This window comes from Molossus molossus, unplaced genomic scaffold, assembly GCF_014108415.1.
Source record: "Molossus molossus isolate mMolMol1 unplaced genomic scaffold, mMolMol1.p scaffold_m16_p_4, whole genome shotgun sequence".
Lineage (NCBI taxonomy): Eukaryota > Metazoa > Chordata > Mammalia > Chiroptera > Molossidae > Molossus > Molossus molossus.
The window spans coordinates 67,230,249-67,255,448 of record NW_023425377.1 but is presented as its reverse complement, the minus strand read 5'-3'; the positions used below and the strand labels follow the sequence as shown (position 1 = coordinate 67,255,448).

Here is a 25,200-nt window from a genome sequence, read left to right as displayed (position 1 = left end):
ATCAGAAGTCACCCTGGCTAGTGTGGCTCAGTCGATTTGGTGTCATCCTATGCACCAACTGGTCAGGGCACATACTTGATCCCAGCTAGGGGGCATTGCAGGAGGCAAGCCTATGGATGTATCACTCTCACATAGATGTCTCTCTCTCTCTCTCTCTCTCTCTCTCTCTCTCTCCCCCTTCTCCTTTCCTCTTTCTCTAAAAAATTTTCAGTTAAAAATCTTAAAAAAAAACAAACAAAAAGAAAGAATATCAGAGGACTATTGGGGCACCCTTCCCTCCCAATAAAATTCTCTGGTGGAAATACATCTCGACAACTCAGGGTTCTTTAAGATCAACTAGCATGAATAACTCACAACCTTGAGCAGAAGGAAGAGTAGAGACTTTAGTCGGAAGGTGCTGGGTTTGTGTCCTAACCCAATCAATAAATACACATAAAGGAGGAGGGTGGGATGGGGAGGGGGTTAATGGGGGAAATGAGGGGAAATCTGTAATACTTTAAAAAATAAAGATAAGACTTCCGGTCAAGATGGCGGGTAGGTAAACGCGGTATTGCGTCCTCCCACAACCACATCAAAGTTACAGCTAAACTACAGAACAACCATCATTCAAAACTGCCTGAAATCAAGCTGAATGGAAGTCCTACAGCTACGAAATTAAAGCAGCAGCCACATCCAGACTGGTAGGAGGGGTGGAGGCGGACGAGCTGGTCCCACACCCACATGTGGTGGATAAAAATCAGGAGGACACTTCAGCTGGGAAGGTTCTCCCTGAGGACTGAGGTGTCCCATCCCACACCAGACACCCCACTCAGGGTTCCAGTGCCAGGAAGAGAAGTCCCATAACTTCTGGCTGGAAAAACCAGCAGGAACTGAGGCTCAGGGAAGCTGACGTGGCTGGAGCCCCAGGCAGCTCCTCTTAAAGGGCCCGCACATGGACTTATTGGACTCACTCCCTCTAAGCTTGGAGGGGAGGCAGCTCGAGGGGAACCAGAGACATACAGGGAAGAACTGAGCTGTTTGGCACTGGAGCAAAGGATGGAGAGGGGGCTTTCTCTGGGACAAACGTGCTGTCAGAGGCCTTTGTTCCTTTGGTGAGCCCTTCCCTGGGGCGGCAGAGAGTTGCCATATCTGGGACTCCAGCAACCTGGCTCACACTGGTAGCCCCGCCCTGGTGATTTCCTGAGGCCCTGCCCTGCCCCACTCAACTTTCAGGCCCACCCAAGCTGTTGCCACTTGCTTAACCATAGGATTGGCCTGTCTTGGATTCTACTTCAGGTTTTCCTAAATTCTTTCAAACAAGCAGCACCTGGTCTCAGATAGCCCCATACCTCTCATTAAGTAATACACAGAAACAAACACAGAGAGGCAGCCAAAATGAGGAGACAAAGAAACAGGTCCCAAATGAAAGAACAGAACAAAACCCCAAGAAAGAACTAAGCGAAATGGAGATAAGCAACCTAACAGATGCTGAGTTCAAAATACTGCTTATAAAGATGCTCAATGAACTTAGTGAGGGCCTCAAGAGCATAAAAAAGAACAAGTCAGAAATGATGGATGCACAGTCAGAAATGAAGGAGGCATTAACTGAAATAAAGAATGAGCCCGGCTGGTGTGGCTCAGTGGTTGAGCATTGACCCATGCACCAAGAGGTCTTGGGTTCGATTCCCGGTTAGGGCACATGCCCAGGTTGTGGGCCCGATCCCCAGTAGGGGGCATGCAGGGAGCAGTCAATTGATGTTCCCTCTCATTGATGTTTCTATCTCTCTCTCCCTCTCCCTTCTTTCTCTCTAAAATTAATAAAGAAGAAAAATTAAAAAAAAAAAAGAATGATTTGCACAGATTCAATAGTAGAGTACATAAATCCAAGAAACAAACCATTGATTTGGAATATAAGGAAGCAAAAAACACCCAATCAGAACAGCAAAAAGAAAAAGAATCCAAAAAAATGAGGATAGTGTAAGGAGCCTCTGGGACAACTTCAAGCATGCCAACATTCTCATCTTCGGGGTGCCAGAAGGAGAAGAGCAAGAACAAGAAATCGAAAACCTGTTTGAACCAATAATGGCAGAAAACTTTCCTAACTTGGTGAAGGAAACAGACATACAAGTCCAGGAAGCACAGAGAGTCCCAAACAAAATGAACCCCAAGAGGCCCACACCAAGATACATCATCATCAAAATGCAAAAGGTTCAAGACAAAGAATCTTAAAAGCAGCAAGAGAAAAGCAGTTAGTTACCTACAAGGGAGTTCCCATAAGGCTGTCAGCTGATTTCTCAAAAAAACTTTGCAGGCCAGAAGGGAGTGGCAAGAAATATTCAGAATGATGAAAAGCAAGAACCTGCAACCAAGATTACTCTATCCTGCAAAGCTGTCATTTAGAATCGATGGCCATATAAAGAGTTTCCCAGACAAGAAGAAGTTAAAGGAGTTCATCACCACCAAACCGTTATTATATGAAATGATGTAGGGTCGTTTTGAAGAAAAAGATAAAATATATGAACAAACAAAATGGCAATGAATACATATCTGTCGACAATGGAATCTACAAACAAAATGAACAGGCAGAACAGAATCATTCTCATAGATAGAGAACATTTTGTTAGTTGCCAGATGGGAGGGGGGCTGGGGGAATGGGTGAAAAAGATGAAGAGATTAAGAAGTACAAATTCATTGCCAGACTGACAAACCTCAAAGGGAAAGGGGTTGGGGCGTGGGAAGAAATAAACCAAAGAGTTTATATGCATAACCAATGGACACAGACAATAGTGTGGGAAAAGGTGGGAGTGGGGAGGAGGGGGTCAATGGGGGAAAAATGAGGAACATCTAAAATACATTCAACAATAAAGATTAAAAATAAATAAATAAAGATAAAGATAAATTTTAAAAAAATAGAACTACCAGAAAAAGAAATAAATAACATGTGAAGGAATAAATGAACAAATGAGTGGTGGGCCAATGAGCTTTTCATCCCTGTTCCACAAGCCTTTATCAAACACTTCCCAGATGCTCAGCCTTGTCTTGCAAAACGTCAGGGCCCCAGAGAGGCCTCAGCCTGGTCTGGCCTCCAACAAGTTATCATCCTGGTAGGGAACAGAGCCTGACACAAACACTCTCACTTTCATGATTGCTCAGAGCAATAATAATTTTTTAAAATCATGAGGGAGGGATCAGAATAGAGGAAGTATGCCGGGGCCAAAAAGAAAGAGAGGAAGTAGAGTGCCAGAATGTTAGACAACATGTGGCCAGTGACTGTTACACCCTGACCAGGGAAGAAGGTGGGCTGAACAACTCAGATAATGAAGAGTAAAGACTGGTTGATCCTGCTTCCCAGACCTTTTCATTTGTTTTGATTTTGTTTTTTTTGTTTTTTTTTTTAATCCTCACCCGAGGATATTTTTCCATTTTTTGTACAGATAGAGTGGGAGGGAGGGAGAGGAAGGGAGAGAGAGAGAGAAACATCGATGTGAAGGGACACATCGAGTGGCTGCCACCCGCACGACCAACCAGGGCCGGGGACAAACTGCAACCGAAGTACGTGCCCTTAGCGGGAACCGAACCCGGGTCTCTCCGGACCGCAGGCCGACGCTCTAACCGCTGAGCCAAACTGGCCAGGGCTGTTTTGATTTTGTTTGTATACCTCCAGAGATGGGGTGCTCCCAAGGGAGATAGCATGGGCATGGACAACTGTCAGATGTTTGATACAATGTGATTTTTCAAGTAGTGGCTGTCATAGGTAAAAGAGCTGAATGAGATTGTTTGGATGGGAGGGATATCCATGTAAGCTGGGCAGTCAGTCAGTCACTGCCATAGGCTGGATCTGGAATCATATCCACCTTAGTTCGAATCTCTGCTCTGTCACTTATTGGCCTGATGACTTCATTTCTCCAAGCCTCAGTTTTCTCTTTCTTACAAAATGACCCTAATAACAGCATCTACCTCATAGGTTTGTGCATGTATTCAATGAGCTAATAGGATAAAATGCCTGGCACACAACAGGTGCAGAAGTATTTTGCCCTGCTCCAGGCCCAGAGTACTCTGGAATGTGTCCCAAACACACTGTACTTTGCTAATTCTAAAACTTCGTACATTTTCACTTCTGCATGTGCTCTTGCCGCACCACCCACACTTGGCAAACTCTGACACATCTCTCAAAGCCCTAGCTACAAAATACCTTTCTTTCTTTTCTTTTTCTTTTATAAATTGTTAACACTATTACAGATGTCCTTCATTTTACAAGATACCTTTCTTTTCTCTGTTCAAACCCTGACCTAGGGAGCTGGGAGCATCTGGACATGGTTCTGACTGGGCCTACTGTGATGTTATACTGCCACCAGTGAGACGACAAGACCTCAGTGTTGTCTTTTTTTTTTTTTAATTTACAGATATCCCCCCCTCCCTTGACTCCCTCTTCTCCAATCCCACCCCCCTCCTGCTTTCCCCACATTATTGTCTGTGTCTTTTGGTTATGTATATGTGCATATAAGTTCTTTGGTTTCTCTCTTCCCACCCCACCTCCCCCCTTCCCTTTGAGGTTCATCAGTCTAACAATCAATTTGTACTTCTTTTTTTTTATTTTTTTTTATCCTCACCCGAGGACATTTTTGCATTTTTTGTTCAGACAGAGCGGGAGGGAGAGAGAGGAAGAGAGAGAGAGAGAGAAACATCGATGTGAAGGGACACATCGAGTGGTTGCCACCCGCACGACCAACCAGGGCCGGGGACAAACTGCAACCGAGGTACGTGCCCTTAGCGGGAACCGAACCCGGGTCTCTCTATACCGCAGGCCGACGCTCTAACCGCTGAGCCAAGCTGGCCAGGGCCAATTTGTACTTCTTAATCCCTTCATCTTTTTCACCCAACTTCACTCCCATTTGGCAACCAACAAAATGTTCTCTGTATCTATGAGTCTGTTTCTGTTCTGCTTACTCATTTTGTTTGTAGATTCAATTGTTGATAGATATGTATTTATTGCCATTTTATTGTTCATATTTTTTTATCTTCTTCTTCAAGAAGACCCGTCAACATATAATACTGGTTTGGTGGTGATGAACTCCTTTCGCTTTTTCTTGTCTGGGAAGCTCTTCATATGTCCTTTAGTCCAAATGATAGCTTTGCAGGATAAAGTAATTTTGATTGTAGGTCCTTGCTCTCTCTCTTCTTCTGGCACCCCTATGATGTAAATGTTGGCACACTTGAAGTTGTCCCAGACACTCCTTACACTATCTGAAGCAGGAGGCAAAACAGGCCAATCCTATGGTAAAGCCACTGGAAACAGCTTGGGTGCTCCTGAAAGTTAGGTGGGAAAAGGCCTCAGGGAATCACCAGGGCAGGACAAACAGTATGAGCCAGGTTTCTGCAGTCCCAGATATGGCAGCCCTCTGCCTGCCCTGTGGGGAAGGACTCACCAAAGGAACAACAGCCTCCACCAGCACATCTGTCGAGGAGAAAGCTGCCTCTCCAGTCCTTGCCCCAATGCAAAACAACTCAGTTCTTCCCTGTATGTCTCTGGTGCCTTTCAAGCTGCCTCCCCTCCATGCTGGAGCTTAGAGGGAGCTGGTCCGAGTAAGTCCGTGTGTGGGCCCTTTAAGAGAAGCTGCCTGGGGCTCCAGAAGCCTCAGCCTCCCTCAGCCTCAGTTCCCGCTGGTTTTTACCCAGCATTGGAACCCTGAGCTGGGCGCCTGGTGTGGGACGGGAACCCCTCAGTCCTTAGGGAGGACCTTCACAGTTGAGGTGTCCCTCCTGATTTTTATCCACCACACCTGGATGTGGAACCAGCCCGATGGAGCCTCTGCAATTTCAGGCGATTCTGAAGGGTGGTTGTTCTGTAGTTTAGTTGTAATTTTGATGTTGTTGTGGGAAGAGACGAGTATCGCGTTTACTTATGCCACCATCTTGACTGGAAGTGGTTCTTGTCTTCTTGAAGGAAAGATTTCAATCAAGAGACAAAGTGTAGCACTGGCTGGTTTGGCTCAGTGATTGCAGCATTGGCTTGTGGACCAGAGTCCTGGGTTTGGTTCCCGCTAGGGGCACGTACCGAGAGAGAGAGAGAGAGAGAGAGAGAGAGAGAGAGAGAGAAGCAAAGTAAGAAAGAATTTATCAGCCACAGCAAAAACACACTTAGGATAGTGAAACAAAGAAGGGCATAGAAGAAGCAACAGGAGAGCCTAAGCTGGGCTGCTTTGGCTCACTGAGAAGTCAGAGTAAAGGGCCTTAGAGACAGATTCAGGGGGTTAGCCCCAGAGAGCTGCTGCTGCCCATTGCTCCCCTGGTTGCAAGTTTCATAGGATACTTTAGAGGGAAGAAGGGGAAAAGGGAATGGTGCTGGTGTGCTCCCCTGGGGGAGAGCCCACGCTGGGTCCTTCAGTTTGAGTGTATTTATCTCTTGCAGGTGGGAATTATAGGGGAGGGGTTGGGGAAGAGTCTCAATAGAATATTCGTTAGCTTTCCAGGTGTGTTCTCTCAGAGCCCTGGTGTCCACCGATTGGTTGGTGCCAGGGCAGGGGTTCATTAGTCAATGTACCTGGTCCTGAGGCAGTCACTGGGTCAGTGGTCTGGTTTTGCTGCTTTTCTGAGCCTGGAGCTGAAATCCAACTGAGGCCTAGATGTTATCTCCCCTCCCCCCCTTTGGTGGTACGTGCTCCTAGCGGGAACCGAACCCCAGACTCTCTGGTCCGCAGGCCGATGCTCAACCGCTGAGCCAAACTGGCCAGGGCCTAGATGTTATCTTTAGGGAGAAAAAGGTCAGGGGATCTAAACCACTTGACTATGGATATGAAAAAATCAGGGGGTCCAAACCACATGATCAACGATATGCTAGAGGGGCGAGGTTTTCCTAGTTTTGCCCCTTGCTAGGCATCTGGTGGGTTTCAGTACCTGGCCCAACATCCTTGCTCTGTTCCTGTCTGTCTAACTGCCTGTAACAATGCGAGCTCTCCAGGCCAGAGATTCCGATTGGCATGTGGTCGGCATGCGGTCAAAGCTCGTTGAATGAGTGTGTGGGTGGATGGGCGGAGGGATGGATGGACGATCACTTGTGGGGCAGTGCAAAGTAGAGACCCAGACGTGGGTACCAGCTTCCACCACTTCAAAGGGCCAGTAGGGGGCAGATAACCTGCAGAAGGAATTCCGGGTGGGATCATTAGCGTTTCCGGTTCAGCCTCTTTAAGGGGCGGGGCCCGCGGGCGGGCTCTGGCAGCGCCAGGGCGGTGCGAAGATGGCGAAGGCGGCGGCCGGGCCCTGTGCTGCTGAGGCGCCGAGCTCGCTGCTGCTGGTGGTGGGCGGCGAGTGCAGCTGCCCGGGTCTGCTGAACTATGTGCTGGAGGAGCTCGAACGAGGTGGGGCCGGGGTAGGGTGGCGGGGGTCGGGGTGGAGCTCCTGGCTGAGGGGTGTGGGGGGTGGGGTCCCGGGGGGTGGGGCGGGGGGCGACTCAATCCAGGGATTTGGGGTCCGGGGCTCCGGGAGGGAGGTAGTGGAATCCAGGGGACCGGGCAAGGGGGCGGCCAGTGGCCTGGGCTGCGAGATCCAAGGGCCAGAGGCTCAGATCCCCTCGCCGTTAAGCGGACGGCACGGGCGGAGGCCTGGGCCTCCGGCCCGGGTGCAGACCGCCGAGGGGTCATGGCCGGCTTTGGTAACCGCGCGATTGGGCAACACCGGTGACGGCTCCTTTTCCCGCCCGCCGGGCCTGCCAAGGGGAGGGCGGCGTCGCCTCGAATCTTCGGGTCTTAGCAGGCTGGATGTGGCCAAGCCTGGAGCCCCGGGGCCCAGTTTCCGTAACTCCTTGAGGAGCTGCTAATTAGGGTGTGGGCGGTTGAGGCCTATCTGTGGGATTTGGCACCACAGAAGGTGAGTCACAGGTGCACCTGCAAGGTTCAATTCACCTGCAGCTACTTGGCACACCCGCTGGCTTGGTGCACCCCACGCCGGGGTTGGAGGGCGTTCATCTCTCCAAACGGCGTGGTGGGATCCATCGCTTGTAAAATGGGGCGGCAGCACACGCAGTTCCCGTGCTTGGAGAAGGTTCCCCACAGGGCACAGGGTGGGGAAGACTGGAGGCTCAGCCCTGCTGTCGCACGGCTAACTGTGTGTGGGGGTGGGGGTGGGGGTGGGGTGGGGGGGGTGTTGTGGATCCAAGATGAGTGAGGAGATGGAACCAATTTTAAGCTTGCATGGTGTTAGGAGGGCACAGAAAGAAGCAAAGGGCATAAAGGACCTGAAAAGAGGTGGGGGTTTGTGGACAATGGGAACAGCTGGTGCCAAGGCCCAGAAATGGGAATGTGCCTGGTAGTGGGAAGGAGCAGTGAGACAGGTGATAGGGGTGGAGCTAATGCTGGAGGGGAGGAGATGACTGAGATGATCAAGATACTGGGGCAGGTTGAGGGGAAGAGGCTGATTTTCCACCTCTATTCCCCTCCCCACACTAGGTCTCAAGTCCTGGGACATTGACCCTGGCATCTGCAGCCTGGATGAGCAGCTCAAGATCTTTGTGTCCCGGCACTCGGCCACCTTTTCCAGCATTGTGAAAGGTGAGGCTGGAGACCCTGTGTGCCCCAGCTGCTCCCCTTTTGTGTTCATTGGGCAAATGTTCTCTGAATGCCTAAACAACAATAAAACACCTAAGCTCTGCTGAGTATGGAGCAAGGGTTATCTACCTTGGTCGTCAACAGCCCATGAGGCAGGTACTCATGTTTTTGTTCCCATTTGACAGATGAGGCAGCTGAGGTGTTAGGGACAGGGAGACCTGCTGAGGGGACTTTTTGGAGGAGAAGTGTCTGGGGCTGCTGTGTTAGGTGGAGGGAAGGCCCGGGTAAAAAGACAGGACATTTGGAAAGTGAGGGGCTGCTAGGCAGGCCTGGAAGATGGTGTATGGGCTTTGTGTGGCAGAGAATGTGTCTGGTTCATGGCTGTGACCCCTGCACATGTCAGGTACATAGTAGGTACTCAGTAGATGGGGAACTGATAAAAGAGCAAGGTCTAGGAGGGAGCTGAGATGTTTGAGCCAGCCCCACATAGCCTGTGACTCTCTGGGTATTTGTTGGTGATTTCGGGTTAACAGAGCAGTTACTGGTTGGGGCCTGGGCGTTGCCTGTAGCTTCCCCACTTCAGCCAGCCCTACAGCCCCCCCTTCCCTCAGCCAGCCCCTTGAATCACCTCCAGGCTGCTGTGGCAGGGGAAGGAAGTGACCCGTCGCTTCATTGTCCCAGCAGTTCTGGTGGCTTCCTGACCCCTCATAAAATGGGGGTACTGGAAATCCTGTCAGTCCTGTGTGACCTCAGTGGTCATTTCCCTACTCTCTACCTTGGTCCCCCCACCAGAATGGGGCAATATCTGGGTGTGTGACCCTGGAGGGTCCTTGCCTCTCTAGCCTCCTGACCTGATCCTCCATATTGGAAGCACATCTGGGCTCCATGGGACACACTAGAATTGGGATCCCAGAATTAACCCCACTCTCCTCTTGTGGCTCATGAGGCCTCCCCATCCTTGGCTCCCTTCTGCTGCCCCTCATTCCAGCCCACCTGCCACTTTTCCATCCTCCTGTAGTCCTGCCTCAGAGTCCATGTTGTTCCATCATTGGCCCTCCCTGGACTCTGGCTCCTTGCCTATAAAATGGGGGTGACAATGGTATCCCCCACCAAGCTGACAGCTGTGAATTGGGCCTCATAAGCAGTGATGGCCTTGTTGTCACTGTTGATTCTAATGGGAGGTCTGCTGATACAGGCTTTCTGTTCTTGCCTCATCCTGACCTGTGGCACTACTATGTAGGCCAGCTTTGGTGGGTGGGGGTTCCCGGGAAGCAAGTGTTGGAGGGACTTGTGGCTGCCTGGGGTCACACAGAGAGGCAGGGTTTGACCCTGGACAGCCTGACCCTGCGCACATGTCCCAGCTCCAAACTCACAGGGTCCAATTCCCACACAGGCCAGCGGAGCCTGCACCACCGAGGAGACACCCTGGACATCCTGGTCCTCCTGAACCCATCAGATAAGTCCCTATGTGATGAGGTAGGGACCAGTCAGCTCCTGGAGGGAGTGGGTTGCAGAAACTGACACCATCCCCCATCCTGATCTCTTGTATCCTTGACTTCATGCTGCTTGAAATTCTCTTCTCAGCACCCAGCAGCAGGACCCTCTCCCCTAGGAAGCCTTCCTCACCCCTCATGGCTCCAGCTACAATTTATTCCCTCCTCGTGGGTGATGGAAGCACCTCGTGGGTGGTGGAATCAGAAAGGCTAGAGTTTGGGAGAAAGGAATGGGATAGAGAAGGTCTGGAGGTGGGAAATGGGAAAGCAGGACCTGATTGATGTTTGTATTTTATGTTCCCTCTCACCGGTCCCTAGTAGTTTGTCTGAATTGATCTCTTAATATTTCTAGCTTGTGGATGTCTGTATCCTTCTCCCAATTATTTATGAGAAAGATGAACAAGATAGAACCCCAGGGCACTCCTGTAGAGACCCTTGTACAGGTTGATTCTTCTGATGAAAAATGTTCCCTCAAGGGGCTCAGAAGAAGACAGCCAGTCCCATGGCATTGTGGCTGGACCATAGGGAGAGGTGGGCTTGAGGGAGCCCTCAAAGGGTACAGAGGGCTTCTAGGAGAAGGGAGCACTGGAGCCAGGCTTTGCTGGAGTTTTGGGGGTAAGGAAGGCCCAGCAGGAGGTCCGGAGGTTATATTCCTTAATAGATCACTGGCCTGGCTGTAGGGTGGGGACAGGAGTGGGGTGGTTATACATAGATTTAGGGTGGGGGGCCACCCAAAGTGGGGTGCTTATTATGTCACTGTGTAGAATAGGGCCTTTACCAGTCTCCCCTCTCCCTCAGCTCCGGAACCTTCTCCTAGACCCTGCCCCTCACAAGCTTCTGGTGCTGGCTGGGCCCTGCCTGGAGGAGACAGGGGAGCTGCTGCTCCAGACTGGGGGCTTCTCACCCCGCCACTTCCTCCAGGTTCTGGGGGACAAAGAGGTAAGTCCCCTCCCCATCCTGCTTCCCCCACCTCTGAATCCTGGCTTGTTCCCACTGGGTTGTGTGGTCCCCAGTGACCTGCTCTCTGGATGGTTTTGACACATATCCTCCTGTTGTCAGGATGCAGTCCTGTCACCCACTATAGTGTGGTTCAGGGGGGTGCCTATGGATTAACAGGCACCCCAGAGGCCTCAAGTGACACCGCAGATTCACTTCAGATTCACTTCTGGAGTCAGTCTGGATGGGGCATGTGAACAAAAAAACCTCTGAAAACCATGTGTTTACATTGTTGTAAATGATTTAAACATGGTGAGAGAAGAGCCAGTGAGAGAGCAGGGAAGGCCTCCCTGGAGGGAACAGCAAATGCAAAGTTCTTGAGGCAAGGAGAATGAGAGAAGGCGGGAGGGAGGGAGGGAGGGACGGACGGGGACAAGGGGTGAGGCAAGAGTGGGGGGAGGGCTGAGTTTTTGTTCTGAGGGTGACAAGTGACCCTCACAGCTCCAGGAGACAGTCCTTGCCTAGTTTTCCCAAGGTACTGGGTATTGCCTGGCTCCAGGTGGCCCCTTAACCATTTCCCCCTCTGCAGATCCAGGATCTCCTGGCTTCTGCACCCCCATCTGCAGACCCACCCAAGTTCACCATCACCTGCCCAACCTTCGGTGACTGGGCCAAACTGGCACCAGAAGTGTCTGGCCTCCAGGGTGCGCTCCGACTGCGGCTAAACCCACCATTGCAGCGGCCAGCCTCTGAGGGCCTACGTGAGTTCCTGGAGTATGTGGCTGAGTCGCTGGAGCTGCCATCCCCCTTTGAGCTGCTTGAGCCACCGTCATCTGTGGGTTTCCTCAGGCTTGCCCGGCCTTGCTGCTACATCTTCCCTGGTGGCCTTGGGGATGCCGCCTTCTTTGCTGTCAATGGCTTCACCATGCTGGTCAACGGTGGCTCAAACCCCAAGTCGAGCTTCTGGAAGCTGGTACGGCACCTGGACCGGGTGGATGCTGTGCTGGTGACTCATGAGGGCGCTGATAGCCTCCCAGGCCTCAACAGTCTGCTGCGACGCAAGCTGGCAGAGCGTGAGGAGGCAGCGGCCGGTGGGGGCTCGGGGGATGACAGGCTGCGCAGGCTCGTCTCACCAGGCCTGGGTGTTGTGTTCCTCAATGCCCGCGGGGCCATGTCTCGTCTAGTGCGAGGTGAGGATGAGGCGGAGCTAGCCCGGAGCCTTCTGGCTCGGCTGGGCATAGAGCCTCTGCCCCTGCGCCGTGGGCTGATGCCGGCTGAGCCCACTGTACTCTTCCAGAAAATGGGTGTTGGCCGGCTGGACATGTACGTGCTGCACCCACCCTCAGCTGGCGCTGAGCACAAACTGGCCTCCGTATGTGCCCTGCTGGTGTGGCATCCCACAGGCCCCACTGAGAAGGTGGTGCGTGTACTTTTCCCTGGCTGCACACCACCTGCTCGCCTCCTGGATGGTCTACTCCGCCTGCAGCATTTGGGGTTCTTGCGGGAGCCCGTGGTGACCCCCCAAGACCTGACAGGGCCTCGGCGTACTGAGAGCAAGGAAAGTGTGGGCTCCCGGGACAGCTTGAGGAGAGAGGGCCGGACTACGGTGCCTGCCAGGCTTGCCCAGGAGCGCTCAGGCATGGCCCGGAAGGAGCCACCACGGGCTGAGGCTCCTCGCAGGGCTGAAAAGGAAGCTAGGCACCTCCGAGAGGTGAAGAAGGACCCCAAGCCAAGTGCCCCTCGGACCCAGCCCAGGGAGTTGTACCGGGCATCCTCTGCTGTGGTCAACAGCAAGAAGACAAGTGCCCAGGCAGCCCCCAAGCCCCGAAAAGCACCCAACAATCACCGCCCAAGTGTCCCATTGGCAGGGAATGGGCCCCGCAGCCCCCCCAGCTTCCGGTGTGGAGAGGCCAGTCCCTCCACAGAGGCCTGCAGCTCTCCTATCCCCCAGCTGGTGGCCACCCCCAGCCAAGGGAGCAGCCTGGAGCTGGGGCTAAGCCCCCCAGGGGAGGACAGTGGCAGCCTAAAGACTCAAGAGCAACTGGTAGCCAGTGGCACCCTCCTACCGCGCACCCCCTCGCCAGCTGGAGCTCACCAGGGCCCAACTGAGGGCAGTAGGCAGCTGTCACTGAGCCCACTGAGGGGCGGGGAGACAGGGCCAGATGTCTCCCCAACGGTGACCACACCTTCCCTGCCTGCTGAGGTGGGCTCCCCACATTCCACAGAGGTGGACGAGTCCCTGTCTGTCTCCTTTGAGCAAGTGCTGCCACCACCTCCTGTTCCCATGGGTGAGGCAGGGCTGAGCCTTCCACTTCGAGGCCCCCGGGTGCGGCGCTCGGCCTCCCCACATGATGTGGACCTGTGCCTAGTGTCACCCTGTGAGTTTGAGCACCGCAAAGCCATGCCTATGGCACCAGCCCCCACATCCCCCGGCAGCTCCAATGACAGCAGTGCTCGGTCCCAGGAGCGAGCGGGTGCTCTAGGGACTGAGGAAACACCACCCACGTCTGTCAGTGAGTCCCTGCCTACACTGTCTGACTCGGACCCCCTGCCTGCTGCCCCTGGCACTGCAGAATCAGATGAGGACATGGAGGGTTTTGGGGTCCCTCATCACAACCCGCTGCCCGACCCCCTCAAGGTCCCCCCGCCACTGCCCACTCCCCCTAGGATCTGCATGGTGGACCCTGAGCTGCTGCCCCCGGAGCAGGCCCGGCTGACAGAGAGCCTCAGTCGTACCCGGAAGTCCCTGGCTCGCCCCACACCTAGCACTGCCACCCCCAAACCCACTCCGGCTAACACTGCCAAGACCAAGGGGCTGCCTGGTAGGGAACGGGGCAGTCGGCCACTGAGTATCCAGAGTGAACCCAGTGACAAGGGAGGTCGAGCACCCCTGTCCAGAAAGTCCTCAGTCCCCAAGACGACTACTCGGGGCCCATCCGGTAAGTACCTGGGGGCTAGAAACCTGCAGTGGGTTACCAGCCCAAGTTCTGTTCCTAATGCTGTGTGGCCTTAGTCACACTTTACCACCCTCTGTGGCCTTAGTTTCCTCTATAAAATGGGAGCACACTTGGCAATTGCCAGTTATTCGAGCAGTGCTGTCAATGGAAACACAGTGAGCACCTCTCATGGATTTGCTAGTAGCCACAGTGCCCCAGTGAGTAAAAGAAACAAGTGAGTTAATAGTATATTTTATGTAATCTTTTGTGTCTAGGGTCTTTTTGTTAATCCTCACAGAAGGATGGAGGATATTTTTTCCATTGATTTTTTTTTAGAGAGTGGAGGGGAGGGAGGGTGGGAGGGGAGGGAGGGTGGAAGGGAGGGCCAGGGAGAGAGAGATCAATGTGAGAGAGACACATAGATTGATTGCCTCCTGCACACTCCCTGACCCAGGCTGAGGATTGAATCTGCAATTCAGGTAGGTGCCCTTGACTGGGAATCAAACCCATAACCCTTTGGTTCAATGGCTGATGCTCTAACCACTGAGAGCACCAGTCAGGACTGTTGAGGTTTTTAAAACCATGCCCAGGTTGATGATTGGCAAGGAGGACACAACTCTACTCCTGGCTGCAATATATGAGAGGACATAGAGCAGGGTCTGCAGTGGGAAGAGTCCTCTCATAGTGGAGTCACATACTATATGCTTAATTCCTGAGCAGCAAGCTGTGATGACATGGGAGAAGTGGCCTCCAACAGGGAGGCCCATTAGAGACTCACCTGCAGGGTTTCGGTTGAGGGCTTTTGACATCAGCACCTCTGCCTGGCTTGTACCATAGTTCCAGACTCCTCAGAAAGCGGAAAGCCAGTGTTCAGCTTAAGCCATGTTGCTATACAAACTCTTATAATTTACAGAACATTGGAGGTCTTCTGAAATCTGTTCACAGATGCCAGCTCAGGCCTTCCCAAGAATAGCAATCTTGAGTCTGCTATCCTTAATTGTGATGAGATATACAGAACATAAAATTTACCACCTTTGACATACTTTAAGTGTCCAGTTCAGTGGCAATAAGTACATTCACATTGTTGTGCAGCCATCACACACCATCCATCTCCAGAAACTCCCTTCGTCTTGCAAAACTGAAACTGTCCCTATTAAACACTAACTCCCCATTCCCCCCTGGCACCCATTATCCTTTCTGTCTCTGAATCTGACTCCTCTAGGGACCTTACATAAGTGGAATCACGGTGTTTATCCTTGTGGTGACTGGCTTATTTCACTTAGCATAATGTCCTCATGGTTCATCCATGTTGTAGCAGATGTCAGAATTTCTTTCCTTTTCAAGGCTGAATAATATTCCATTGTATAGATGGACTGACCACGTTTTGTTTATTCATTCATGGGTACTTGGGTTGCTTCCACCTTTTGGCTGCTATAAATAATGCTGCTGTGAACATGGATGTACAAACATCTCTTCAAGACCTTGCTTAAATTCTTTGAGATAAATACAGAAGTGGAATTGCTGGATTATGTGATAATTCTGTTTAACTTTTTTTTTTTTAGGAACCTCTGTACTGTTTTCCACAGAGGCTACACCATTGTACATTTCTACTAAAATACAAGAGTTCCTTTTTTTTTAAGGATGTTTGTGAAGGGCTCAGCATAGTTCTGGGCATATAGCACTCCACAAAAATGTCCTTTTTTAGATAGAGAAAGGGAGAGAGAGAAACATTGATTTGATGTTCCACTTATGCATTCATTGGTTGCTTTTTATATGTGCCCTCACTGGAGATTGGACCTGAAACCTTGGCGTATCAAGACAACACTCTAACCAACTGAGCTACCTGGCCAGGGCCACAAGGGTTCCTCATCAACACTTATTTTCTGCATTTAAGAAAAAATTTCTTGAGTGCACAAAGCTCCCAATGGCAGCTGGGCAGGCCTCCTCCCCACAGGTTGCTCTATTTTTTTAAATTATAACAATTTATTATAGAGTAAGTTACTTACAGGAAGATTGGGTCAGAGCGGAAGGTAGCCCCACAGTCTGCACAGATAATCTCTGCTGTTAGACAGTTGTTACAGTAACATTAAATGTTTTATAGTATAGCTGAATTACTAATGGACAAGACAAAGGGACCATACCTCCTGATGGCCTTATGATGGATAATTGTTTACTTTTTTTTATCCTCACCTGAGGACACTTTTCCATTTTTTTGTTCAGATAGAGTGGGAGGGAGAGAGAGAGAGAGAGAGAGAGAAACATTGACATGAAAGGGACACATCGAGTGGCTGCCACCCGTATGACCCAACCAGGGCCGGGGACAAACTGCAACTAAGGTACATGCCCTTAGCAGGAACCAAACCCAGGTCTCTTGGGACCGCAGGCTGACACTCTAACTGCTGAGCCAAATCGGCCAGGGTAGATATTGCTTACTATTAACATCAGCATCTAGTTTGATATTTATCCCAGTGGCTATGCCATTCTGGCCATTTACTAATAGGAATCTTTATGATTACATTGTATAATCTTACAAGGCACAACTAAATATTAACTGTAAGGCTTTGGTGCTGGCTGAGACTAGTTTGGTCAAGTTCAGAACACAAATTTGAAAGAAATCAAGGGGCACACACAAAGAGGGAGTCAGTTTTATTTACATCTACATCTGTATGAGAAAGTTTTGGAAGTTGACTTTAGACACCAAATAGAGGATTTTAGACTCATGATGAAAAAGATGAAATTAATACAGAATCAGTACAGTTTACAGTCTATGTACAGTTAATATTTTATTTCAAGTAAAATGTAGAAGCCTTACAGTCACATAGATCCTTTTACTCCCCCCCCTTTTATATTATAGTTGTTATATGAACTATGTCAACATACATTGAAAACCTGACCAGATACTGTTAAAATTTTTGCTCTCAATAGTTAAACATATTTAAAAGAACTTAAGAGGATCCATTTACCATTTAGTTTTTCCTTTATTTCTTAAATTTCTCTCTGCTATCATTTCCCTTCAGCCTAAAAAACTTTGAGAATTTTTCATAGGGCAGGTGTGCTAACAATTCTCTTCATCTGAGAATTGTTTTTACTTTGCCTTCATCCCTGTATATATTTTTTTCTGGGTAGAGTTATGTTCTTTTGATACTTCGCTCTTTTTTTGTTTTTATTTTTATTTTTTATATTAGCCATCCTGATGGGTGTGAATTGATATCTTGTGGTTTTGATTTGCATTTCCCTGATGATTAGTGAGGTTGAGCATCTTTTCATCTGCTTGTTGGCTTGTTTAGAGAAATGTTTACTAAATTATTTGCCCATTTTTGAATAAAGTTGTTTGTTTTTTCTTGTTGGATCTTGAGAGTGTTCTTTGTATTCTGGATTTGAATCCCTTATCAGATACATGATTTGCAATATTTTCTCCCATTCTGTGGGCTGCCTTTTTACTCTGTTGATAATGTTCTTTGATGCACAAAAGTTTTAACCTTTTTTCTTTGAACATGAAGTCCAGTTTGTCTTTTTTCTTTAGTTGCCTATGATTTTGGTGTCATTATCTAAGAAATCATTGCCAAATCAAATTTATGAAGCTTTTGCCTTATATTTTCTTCTAAGAGTTTTATAGTTTTAGCTCTTAAATTATCTCTTTGATCAATTTAAAGTTAATTTTTTAGCCCTGGCCGGTTTGGCTCAGCGGTTAGAGCGTCCACCTGCGGTCCGGAGAGACCCGGGTTCGGTTCCCGCTAAGGGCATGTACCTCGGTTGCAGTTTGTCCCCGGCCCTGGTTAGTTGTGCGGGTGGCAGCCACTCGATGTGTCCCTTCACATCGATGTTTCCCTCTCTCTCTCTTCCTCTCTCTCCCTCCCACTCTGTCTGTACAAAAAATGGAAAAATGTCCTCGGGTGAGGATAAAAATAAATAAATAAATAAAATAAAGTTAATTTTTTAATCAATTTGAGAGAGCAAAACATTGGTTTTTGTTGTTCTACATATTCATGCATTCATTGGTTGATTCTTGTGTGTGCCCTGATGGAGCTAGAACCCACAATCTTGGTGTATCCAGATGAAGCTCTAACCAATTGAGCTATCTGGCCAGGGCTGAGTTAATTTTTAATGGTGCTAAACAAGGGTTCAGCTTCAGTCTTTTGCATGTGGATATCCTTGTTTCCCAACACCATTTGTTGAGAAGCCTATTTTGTCCCTCATTGAATAGTTTTGGCACCCTTATCAAAAATCATTTGACCATATATGTGAGGATTAGTTTTTGGGCTCATTGTTCTGTTCCACTGATTTTTTAAAAAATATGTTTTTATTTATTTTAGAGAGAGAGGGAGAGAGAGAAAAAACAACAACATTGATATGAGAGAGAAACATCAATCGGTTGCTTCCTGTATGCACCCCAACCAGGCATTGAACCCACAGCCTGGGCATGTGCCCTGACTGGAATTGAACCAGTGACCTTTCGGTACATGGGACAACACTCAGCCATCTGAGCCACACTAGCCAGGCTCCATTGATTATTTTTGCTCTTACTAATTTGAGTCTTCTCTCTTTTTCTTTTAGTCCAGTTAAAGATTTGTCAATTTTGTTAATCTTTGCAGAGAACCAACTTTTTGTTTCATTGCTTCTATACTGTTTTTATATTTTCTATTTTATTGATCTCTGCTCCAATCTTTATTTCCTTTCTTTTGCTAGCTTTACATTTACTTTGTTCTTCTTTTTCTAGTTCTTTAAATTGTAAAGTTAGGTTGTTGATTTGAGATATTATTTTTTAATATAAGCTTTTAAAATGTAAGTTTATAGCTATAAAATTCCCCTTTAACACCATCTTCTCTCAGAGTCTCTCTTTGTCCTTGCTTTCAACAGTTTGATTATGTATCTCAGTGTGGGCCTCTGAGTTCATTGTACTTGGAGTTCAATGCTTCTTGATGTTTATGTTCATGTCTTTCAACAAGTATGGGAAATTTAGGTCTGTTTTTACTTCTTCAAGTAATCTCCTGCCCCTTTCTCTCTTCCCTTTCTGGGAATTCCACAGTATGTATGTCGGTCCTCTGGATGGGGTCCCACAGGTTTCTTAGACTCTGTTCACTTTCTTGAATCTTTTTTCTTTCTGTTCCTCAGACTCAGTAATTTCCATTTTCCTATCATCAAGATCATTGACTTTTTTTTTACCTGTTCAAATCTTTTTTTTAAAATTTATTTATTTTTGTTACAGATGTTTCTCCTTTCCACCCTACTGATCCCCCCCCCCCCTGCCCTGTTCCCAGCTTTGTTGTCCATGTCCATTGTTCATGCATACATGCATATAAGTTCTGTGGTTTATCTCTCTGCCCCCCACCCCCTCTTCTGGGGATTGTCAGTCTGTACCCCACTTCCACATCTCTGGGACTACCCCATTTCTCAGGCTGTTAAGTTAATTCCACAAATAACTGAGATCATATGATACATGTCTTTCTCTGTTTGGCTTGTTTCGATTAGGATAATACTTTCCAGGTCCCTCCATGTCGTCTCAAAGGATAAGAAACTCTCTAGTGAAATTTTCATTTAAGTTATTGTGCTTTTTTTCAGCTGCACAATTTCTTTTTGGTTTATTTTTTGTTTTCTATCTCCTTATTGATTTTCTATTTTGTTCATACATTGTTTTTTTTTTAATTTTTTTCTATGCCTTTAGTTTTCTTTTTTTTTTTTTCAAGAAAATTTTTGTGGTTTTATTGTATCATGAAGCATTGAAACATCTGAATAAATCAGTATCTGGGTGGTGAGGCAGCCGTTTTCTCCTTCACTTCTTTGGGTTACTAGAGCAACTTGTCAGTAGATTAAAAAAACAAAACAAAAACAACCTTTTGCATTACTTAAGTCCTTCCAAGGCATGCGCTGATACAACACAAACTTATCCTGTCAGATATAACTAGCCTAGCATCCAAACATCATGCACAATCCCTAGGTAGCAGCAGCGCACTGTGCCCACTTCTACCATGGCCCTGCTCATTTGTGTATGATATTTGGAGCATCTAGAGGAGTGTGAATAGTATCGGGAAGAGGAGGGAGAAGGAAATAGCATGAGTGCCTGGCTGGAAGGAGGTCAGCTAAAATTGTGCAGGGCAAGCCTGAACATGTCATTGGTGCAAACCCAAGCATCGTTGATGTTCTTTAATAGGAACCTCTGGTGTAACCCTTGATGGGGTCTTCATCAGCCTTAAGCTGGCCCACAACCATGCTGATGATGCAGCTATCTGGTGTGGGCTCATGGTCCTGTCCGTGATGCTGTGCAGGATTTTCTGGAATGGAAGTCTAGACAACTTCTCCACAATGGCAGCTTGCCCCTGGAATTGCTGTCCTTCCCATGTAAGGCATGACATGTCGATGTAAATTACGCCTAGTTGGGTTCTGTCATTATGAACTAATTGGTAGTAATGTTGAATGAAGCTGGATCCAATCTGTTCTCATATTGGCTTGTCTCTTATTCTGGAGCATCACCCAGCCTCGTTGAGACCTGAGGGGCTGGCACAATGGCGGCAGCCCATGTTTTTAGTTCTTTGAGGATTGTTCACATAGTTGTTTTGAAGTCATTGTCTAGTAAGTCTGCCATTTGGTCTTTGTTGGGGACAGTTCTTGTTAATTTATTGTTTTTCCTTTGAATGATCCATAGTTTTTTGTTTCTTTGTGTGCCTTGTGAATTTCTTTTATTTATTTATTTATTTATTTAATTTATTTATCCTCACCCGAGGACACCTTTTCCATTTTTTGTTCAGATAGGGTGGGAGGGAGAGAGAGAGAGAAACATTGATGTGAAAGGGACATATCAAGTGGTTGCCACCCACATAACCCAACCAGGGCCGGGGACAAACTGCAACTGAGGCATGTGCCCCCAGCAGGAACCGAGCCCGGGTCTCTCTGGACCACAGACCAACACTCTGTCTGCTGAGCCAAACTGGCCAGGGCCCTTGTGAATTTCTTTTAAACTGGATATTTGAATGTAATAATATGGTAACTCTGGAAATCCATATTTTTTCTTTCCCCAGCATTTGCTGTGGCTTTTTGTGTGTGATTATTGTGGACTATCTCTGTGATGGGGATCAGTCTGAGGTGTAAACATGTGGTTTTCTCAGGTCTTTTCTCAACCTCTACCTTTCTATGGGCTTGTGTGGTGACTTTCTAAGTTCTCCTGTGTATGTAGTTGCTTTTGAATACCTTAGTCCTTAAACATCCGGCTCCTAGAAACAAGGAGGGAAAAGAAGAAGAAATGTGCAGTCCTTTAAATCCTATGGAAGTCACTTCAACTTGAGGGGGAGGAGCTGCAATACAATTGTCCTCTCGATGGGGAGAGGAATTCCTGGTGCTTCCTACTGCTCCATCCTCCCAGAATCCTCCAACTATGTTACAACTCTTTTCTGCATACTACTATATAAAGATGGTGCTTCCTGCCCTGGCCGGTTTGGCTCAGCGGTTAGAGCGTCGGCCTGCGGTCCTGAGAGACCCGGGTTTGGTTCCCGCTAAGGGCGCGTACCTCGGTTGCAGTTTGTCCCCGGCCCTGGTTGGTCGTGCGGTGGCAGCCACTCGATGTGTCCCTTTCACATTGATGTTTCTCTCTCTCTCTCTGTTCCTCTCTCTCCCTCCCACTCTATCTTAACAAAAAATGGAAAAATGTCCTCGGGTGAGGATAAAAAGAAAAAAAAAAGAAAAAAAAAGATGGTGCTTCCCCATGTAATCAACAAAAGAAATTATCAGTTCCTTTTCTCTTCACTCTAAGTTTTGGGAGCCTGGCATGTATTTGACACTCCCAGTTCATGTTGGCTCACACTCACCACTTTGCAGTGCTTGCTGTCCATTGCATTGATTAGCACAGGGCTAGAATGAACTAGGGAGATCTAGTGAGAAAAAGTGATAATGACAACAATAATAACTGTAGCTTGTGTTTACGGAGCACTTGCTTGTGGGCTGGGCCCTATTCTAGGTACCTGGGGTGGTCCTGCTCTCCGGGAGCTGATGGATGTCTCTTGCTCCTCTCCTTTCATGGCCTGTCCTTGGCTGCTGGCCATCCTGGTGTCTTGATTCTCTTCAGTGCCCACCTGAGCTGTCACCTCTTTCTTGGGCAGATTCCCAGGGAGACACCTGGTGGGCCCCTGTGACCTTTGGTACGTCAGAGGTTCCTAGCACAGTAGCATGGAGAGGGTGGCCCCCCAGGGCCCATGGGAAAGGCTGGCACCTGAAGGCTGGGGGTCATCTGAGGCTTCATCTGCCAGGGCATTTGGCCTCTTTGAGAGGCCACAGTCTTGGTCACTCAGGGTTCCACCCCTCCGTACTGTATCCGCAATGTCTTAAAAAGCCAGAGGGTAAACTTTTTAGCCTTGTAGGCCAGACCATCTGTGTCCCAAACACAGAGCATCTATGTAAGTAACTGAACGGGTATTCCAGTAAAACTGTCTTTACAAAAACAGATGGTTGCCATATTTAGCCTATGGGTCATAGCTTGCCCTGCCCCTCCTCTACCCCGTCCTCCTGCCCTCCAGCTCTCCTGCTCCTGTCTCCCTTGCGCTTTCCATAACTGCAGTAGCTTTCTCTTCCTGAGGCTCCACGCAGGATCCTCACCATCGCAGTTTCCAGTTTGGAGTGACAGATGCCACTTGCCCAAAGCTAGGAGTTTTATTTATTCGCATATGCTCTGTAGTCCTTTGGGCCCACACCCTGAGCTGGGCAACATTTATGTTCCTAAGACATCAGCATCTGGTAGGCTTCCTGTGCATAAGACCTCAAGTGATTATGAGTTCACTCACCCCAAAGTGGCAGCCTTATCCCCTTTGCATACACTCTGGGTTCAGGGCCGTGAATGAGGCTCCAAGCACAGCTGCCCCAGCTCCATCCAGGCCTTCCTGTCCTGGATCTCCTTGCAACTCGATCCCTCCCACACCAGCTCTGGCTCTCCATCATCCTTGTGGGCAGGGATTTTTGTCTGTCTTGGTCACTACCATGTCCCCAGGACATGGTGCTCAGGAGGACTTGATAAATATCCCTTGAGTAATTGAACAGACGGATGCTGCAATAGCAGCAGAGCCTTCTAGGCATCAGCTGCTTTTAGGGCCCAAGTGCCAAAATGCCCTCTTCTAGGAAGCCCTCCACAGTTGCCCCCTCCTTCCAGCCTGGAGGATGTCTGTGTCTGGGGATTGGCAATTGAGGGTCCAGGCACTGAGGAGGCAGCCAGCGTTGTTTACAGAGTTCATTGAGTAACTGTCCTTACCAGGGAGGGCTAGTCAACCAATGATAAAACAGTGAGATCAGGCCTCCTACTGAGGAGGGAGTACTCAAAGAGGTACTGATTGAGCTGGGAGCCCTGTCCCAGGTCCTGAATCTCAGCCCCTTCCTAGTCCCAGAAGCTCACGACTGACCCCATTCTTCTTGCCTATAGGGTCAGCCAGCAGCCAGCCAGGTGGGTTGGAGGCTTCATCTGGCTCCCCTGTCTACCTTGATCTGGCCTACCTGCCCAGTGGGGGCAGCATCTGCTCGGTAGATGAGGAATTCTTTCGGCGGGTGCGTGCACTCTGCTATGTCATCAGCGGCCAGGACCAACACAAGGAAGAGGGTATGCGGGCTGTCCTGGATGCACTGCTGGCTGGCAAGCAGCGGTGGGACCGTGACCTCCAGGTGAGTGACCACTGCAAGGCCTTAAGCAGTCTTGGCACAGGGTGGGGCCAGCACCTCCCATTGTCTCTGTCTTGAATCCACACGGAGGTAGGAATGGGGCTCAGAGACTCAACTGCATCCCCAAGGCCACAAGGAAAGGAGAGCAAATGCAGGAGTCCTCTCCAGCTCTCAGGATCCTATTCTGTCACATCCATTTCCTCATTTCCCTGCAGCAATATGGGCAGGGATGCAGGGCAAGGCTGGTTTGACCACCTTTCCTGACCCCTAGTTCTTAACCACCCCGCTACCATGAGAATTGGCCAGGAGGAACAGGTGGGGTGTGTGACATTTACACAGTTGAGAAAGAGGACTGGGGTTGTCCCCAAAGAAAGCCTTGAAACAGATCCTTGAAGGGTGAGCTAGTTTGGGGAGAGGGGAGAGCTTCTAGGTACCTGGCTGCCCACTCAGCCTGTGAGTATGCGACCCCTGACCTTGCACGCAGCTTACTCTCCGGGATAGAGAGTCTAGGTACAGGGCACAACATGGGCAAAAGCCTAGAGGTAAAAGTGAGCCTGTGTGTCCCAGGAACTGGAGAGAAGCCCGGGTGAGCCAAGAGTCAGAGGCATGGAGAGGGGAGTGGGAGGCACTGAGGGCTTCGTAGAGTCATGGTCTGGTCTCCTGGGTTGTAAGAGGGTCCTTTGGGTTCCATGGGGAAAAGGACTTCAGGGACCAGCTGGCCACTGGCTGCAGGATATCCAGGTGAGAGATGAGACAGAACACATGTAGTCAGAGAAGGGGGGCTTCAGATGCCAAAGGACTGGGCCGTGAGAGCAGAGGGTTCTCCCCTTCACTGCTCGTCCATTTTTCCTGCCTGCAGGTGACCCTGATCCCTACTTTCGACTCAATGGCCATGCATGAGTGGTATGAGGAGACGCATGCCCAGCACCAGGCGCTGGGTATCACTGTGCTGGGCAGTAACAGCACAGTGTCCATGCAGGATGAGGCCTTCCCTGCTTGCAAGGTGGAGTTCTAGTCCTGCCTCACCCCCACCACCCCTCAGCCCAAATCTGCCACCATCCTGAGAGTCACTGCATCACAAATAAACCAAGTGCCCCACTCCACTGTGGCCTCAGTTCCTTCTGCTGATGGGAGACTTGGTGGCCATCACCACCATGTGGGCCCCCAGGACAGGCATAAGAAGAGGGCATGCCTCTCCAGTAACGGTTGCTGACAATGGCACTTAAATTAACCACAGCCCTCCCTGGTCACTGGTGAGGGTCCCGTTTCTTTTGTTGATGTTTCTTTTGTTCTTTTGTTGTTGTTTTTAATCCTCACCAGGAATATTTTTTTTCCATTGGTTTTTAGAGAAGAGTGGAAGGGAAGGAGAGAGAGAGAGAAATATTGATGTGAAAGAGAAACATTGATTGGTTGCCTCCTGCAGGAACCTGACCAGGCCAGAGATTGAACCTGCAACCCAGGTACGTGCCCTGGACCAAAATTGAACCCGTGACCCTTTAGTCAACAGGCTGATGCTCTAACCACTAAGCCAAACTGGCCAGTGTGAGGATCATGTTTTACAGACAAGGGAGGCAGCTGCTGGACCCCTGCCATACAGACTGATCAGTGGCTGAGGTGAGATTTGAATCCCAGTCTCTGCTCCATAGCCATAAAACAAAAGTTGCCCTCTGTTCCTGGAGAAAATTGATG

General features: G+C 49.1%; 1 protein-coding gene and 1 pseudogene across 1 annotated transcript; one reads left to right on the top strand and one right to left on the bottom strand.

Moving 5' to 3' along the window:
- The first annotated feature begins 7,213 nt into the window (after nucleotides 1–7,213).
- MAP1S (microtubule associated protein 1S) lies at nucleotides 7,214–24,861 on the top strand. The gene is made up of 7 exons (XM_036241231.1): nucleotides 7,214–7,334; nucleotides 8,421–8,522; nucleotides 9,913–9,995; nucleotides 10,811–10,951; nucleotides 11,538–13,887; nucleotides 23,279–23,514; nucleotides 24,371–24,861. The coding sequence occupies exons 1-7, from the start codon at nucleotides 7,214–7,216 to the stop codon at nucleotides 24,524–24,526; spliced, it is 3,189 nt and encodes a 1,062-aa protein (XP_036097124.1). The 3' UTR covers nucleotides 24,527–24,861.
- LOC118616415 lies at nucleotides 19,958–21,230 on the bottom strand (annotated as a pseudogene).
- Nucleotides 24,862–25,200: the final 339 nt, after the last annotated feature.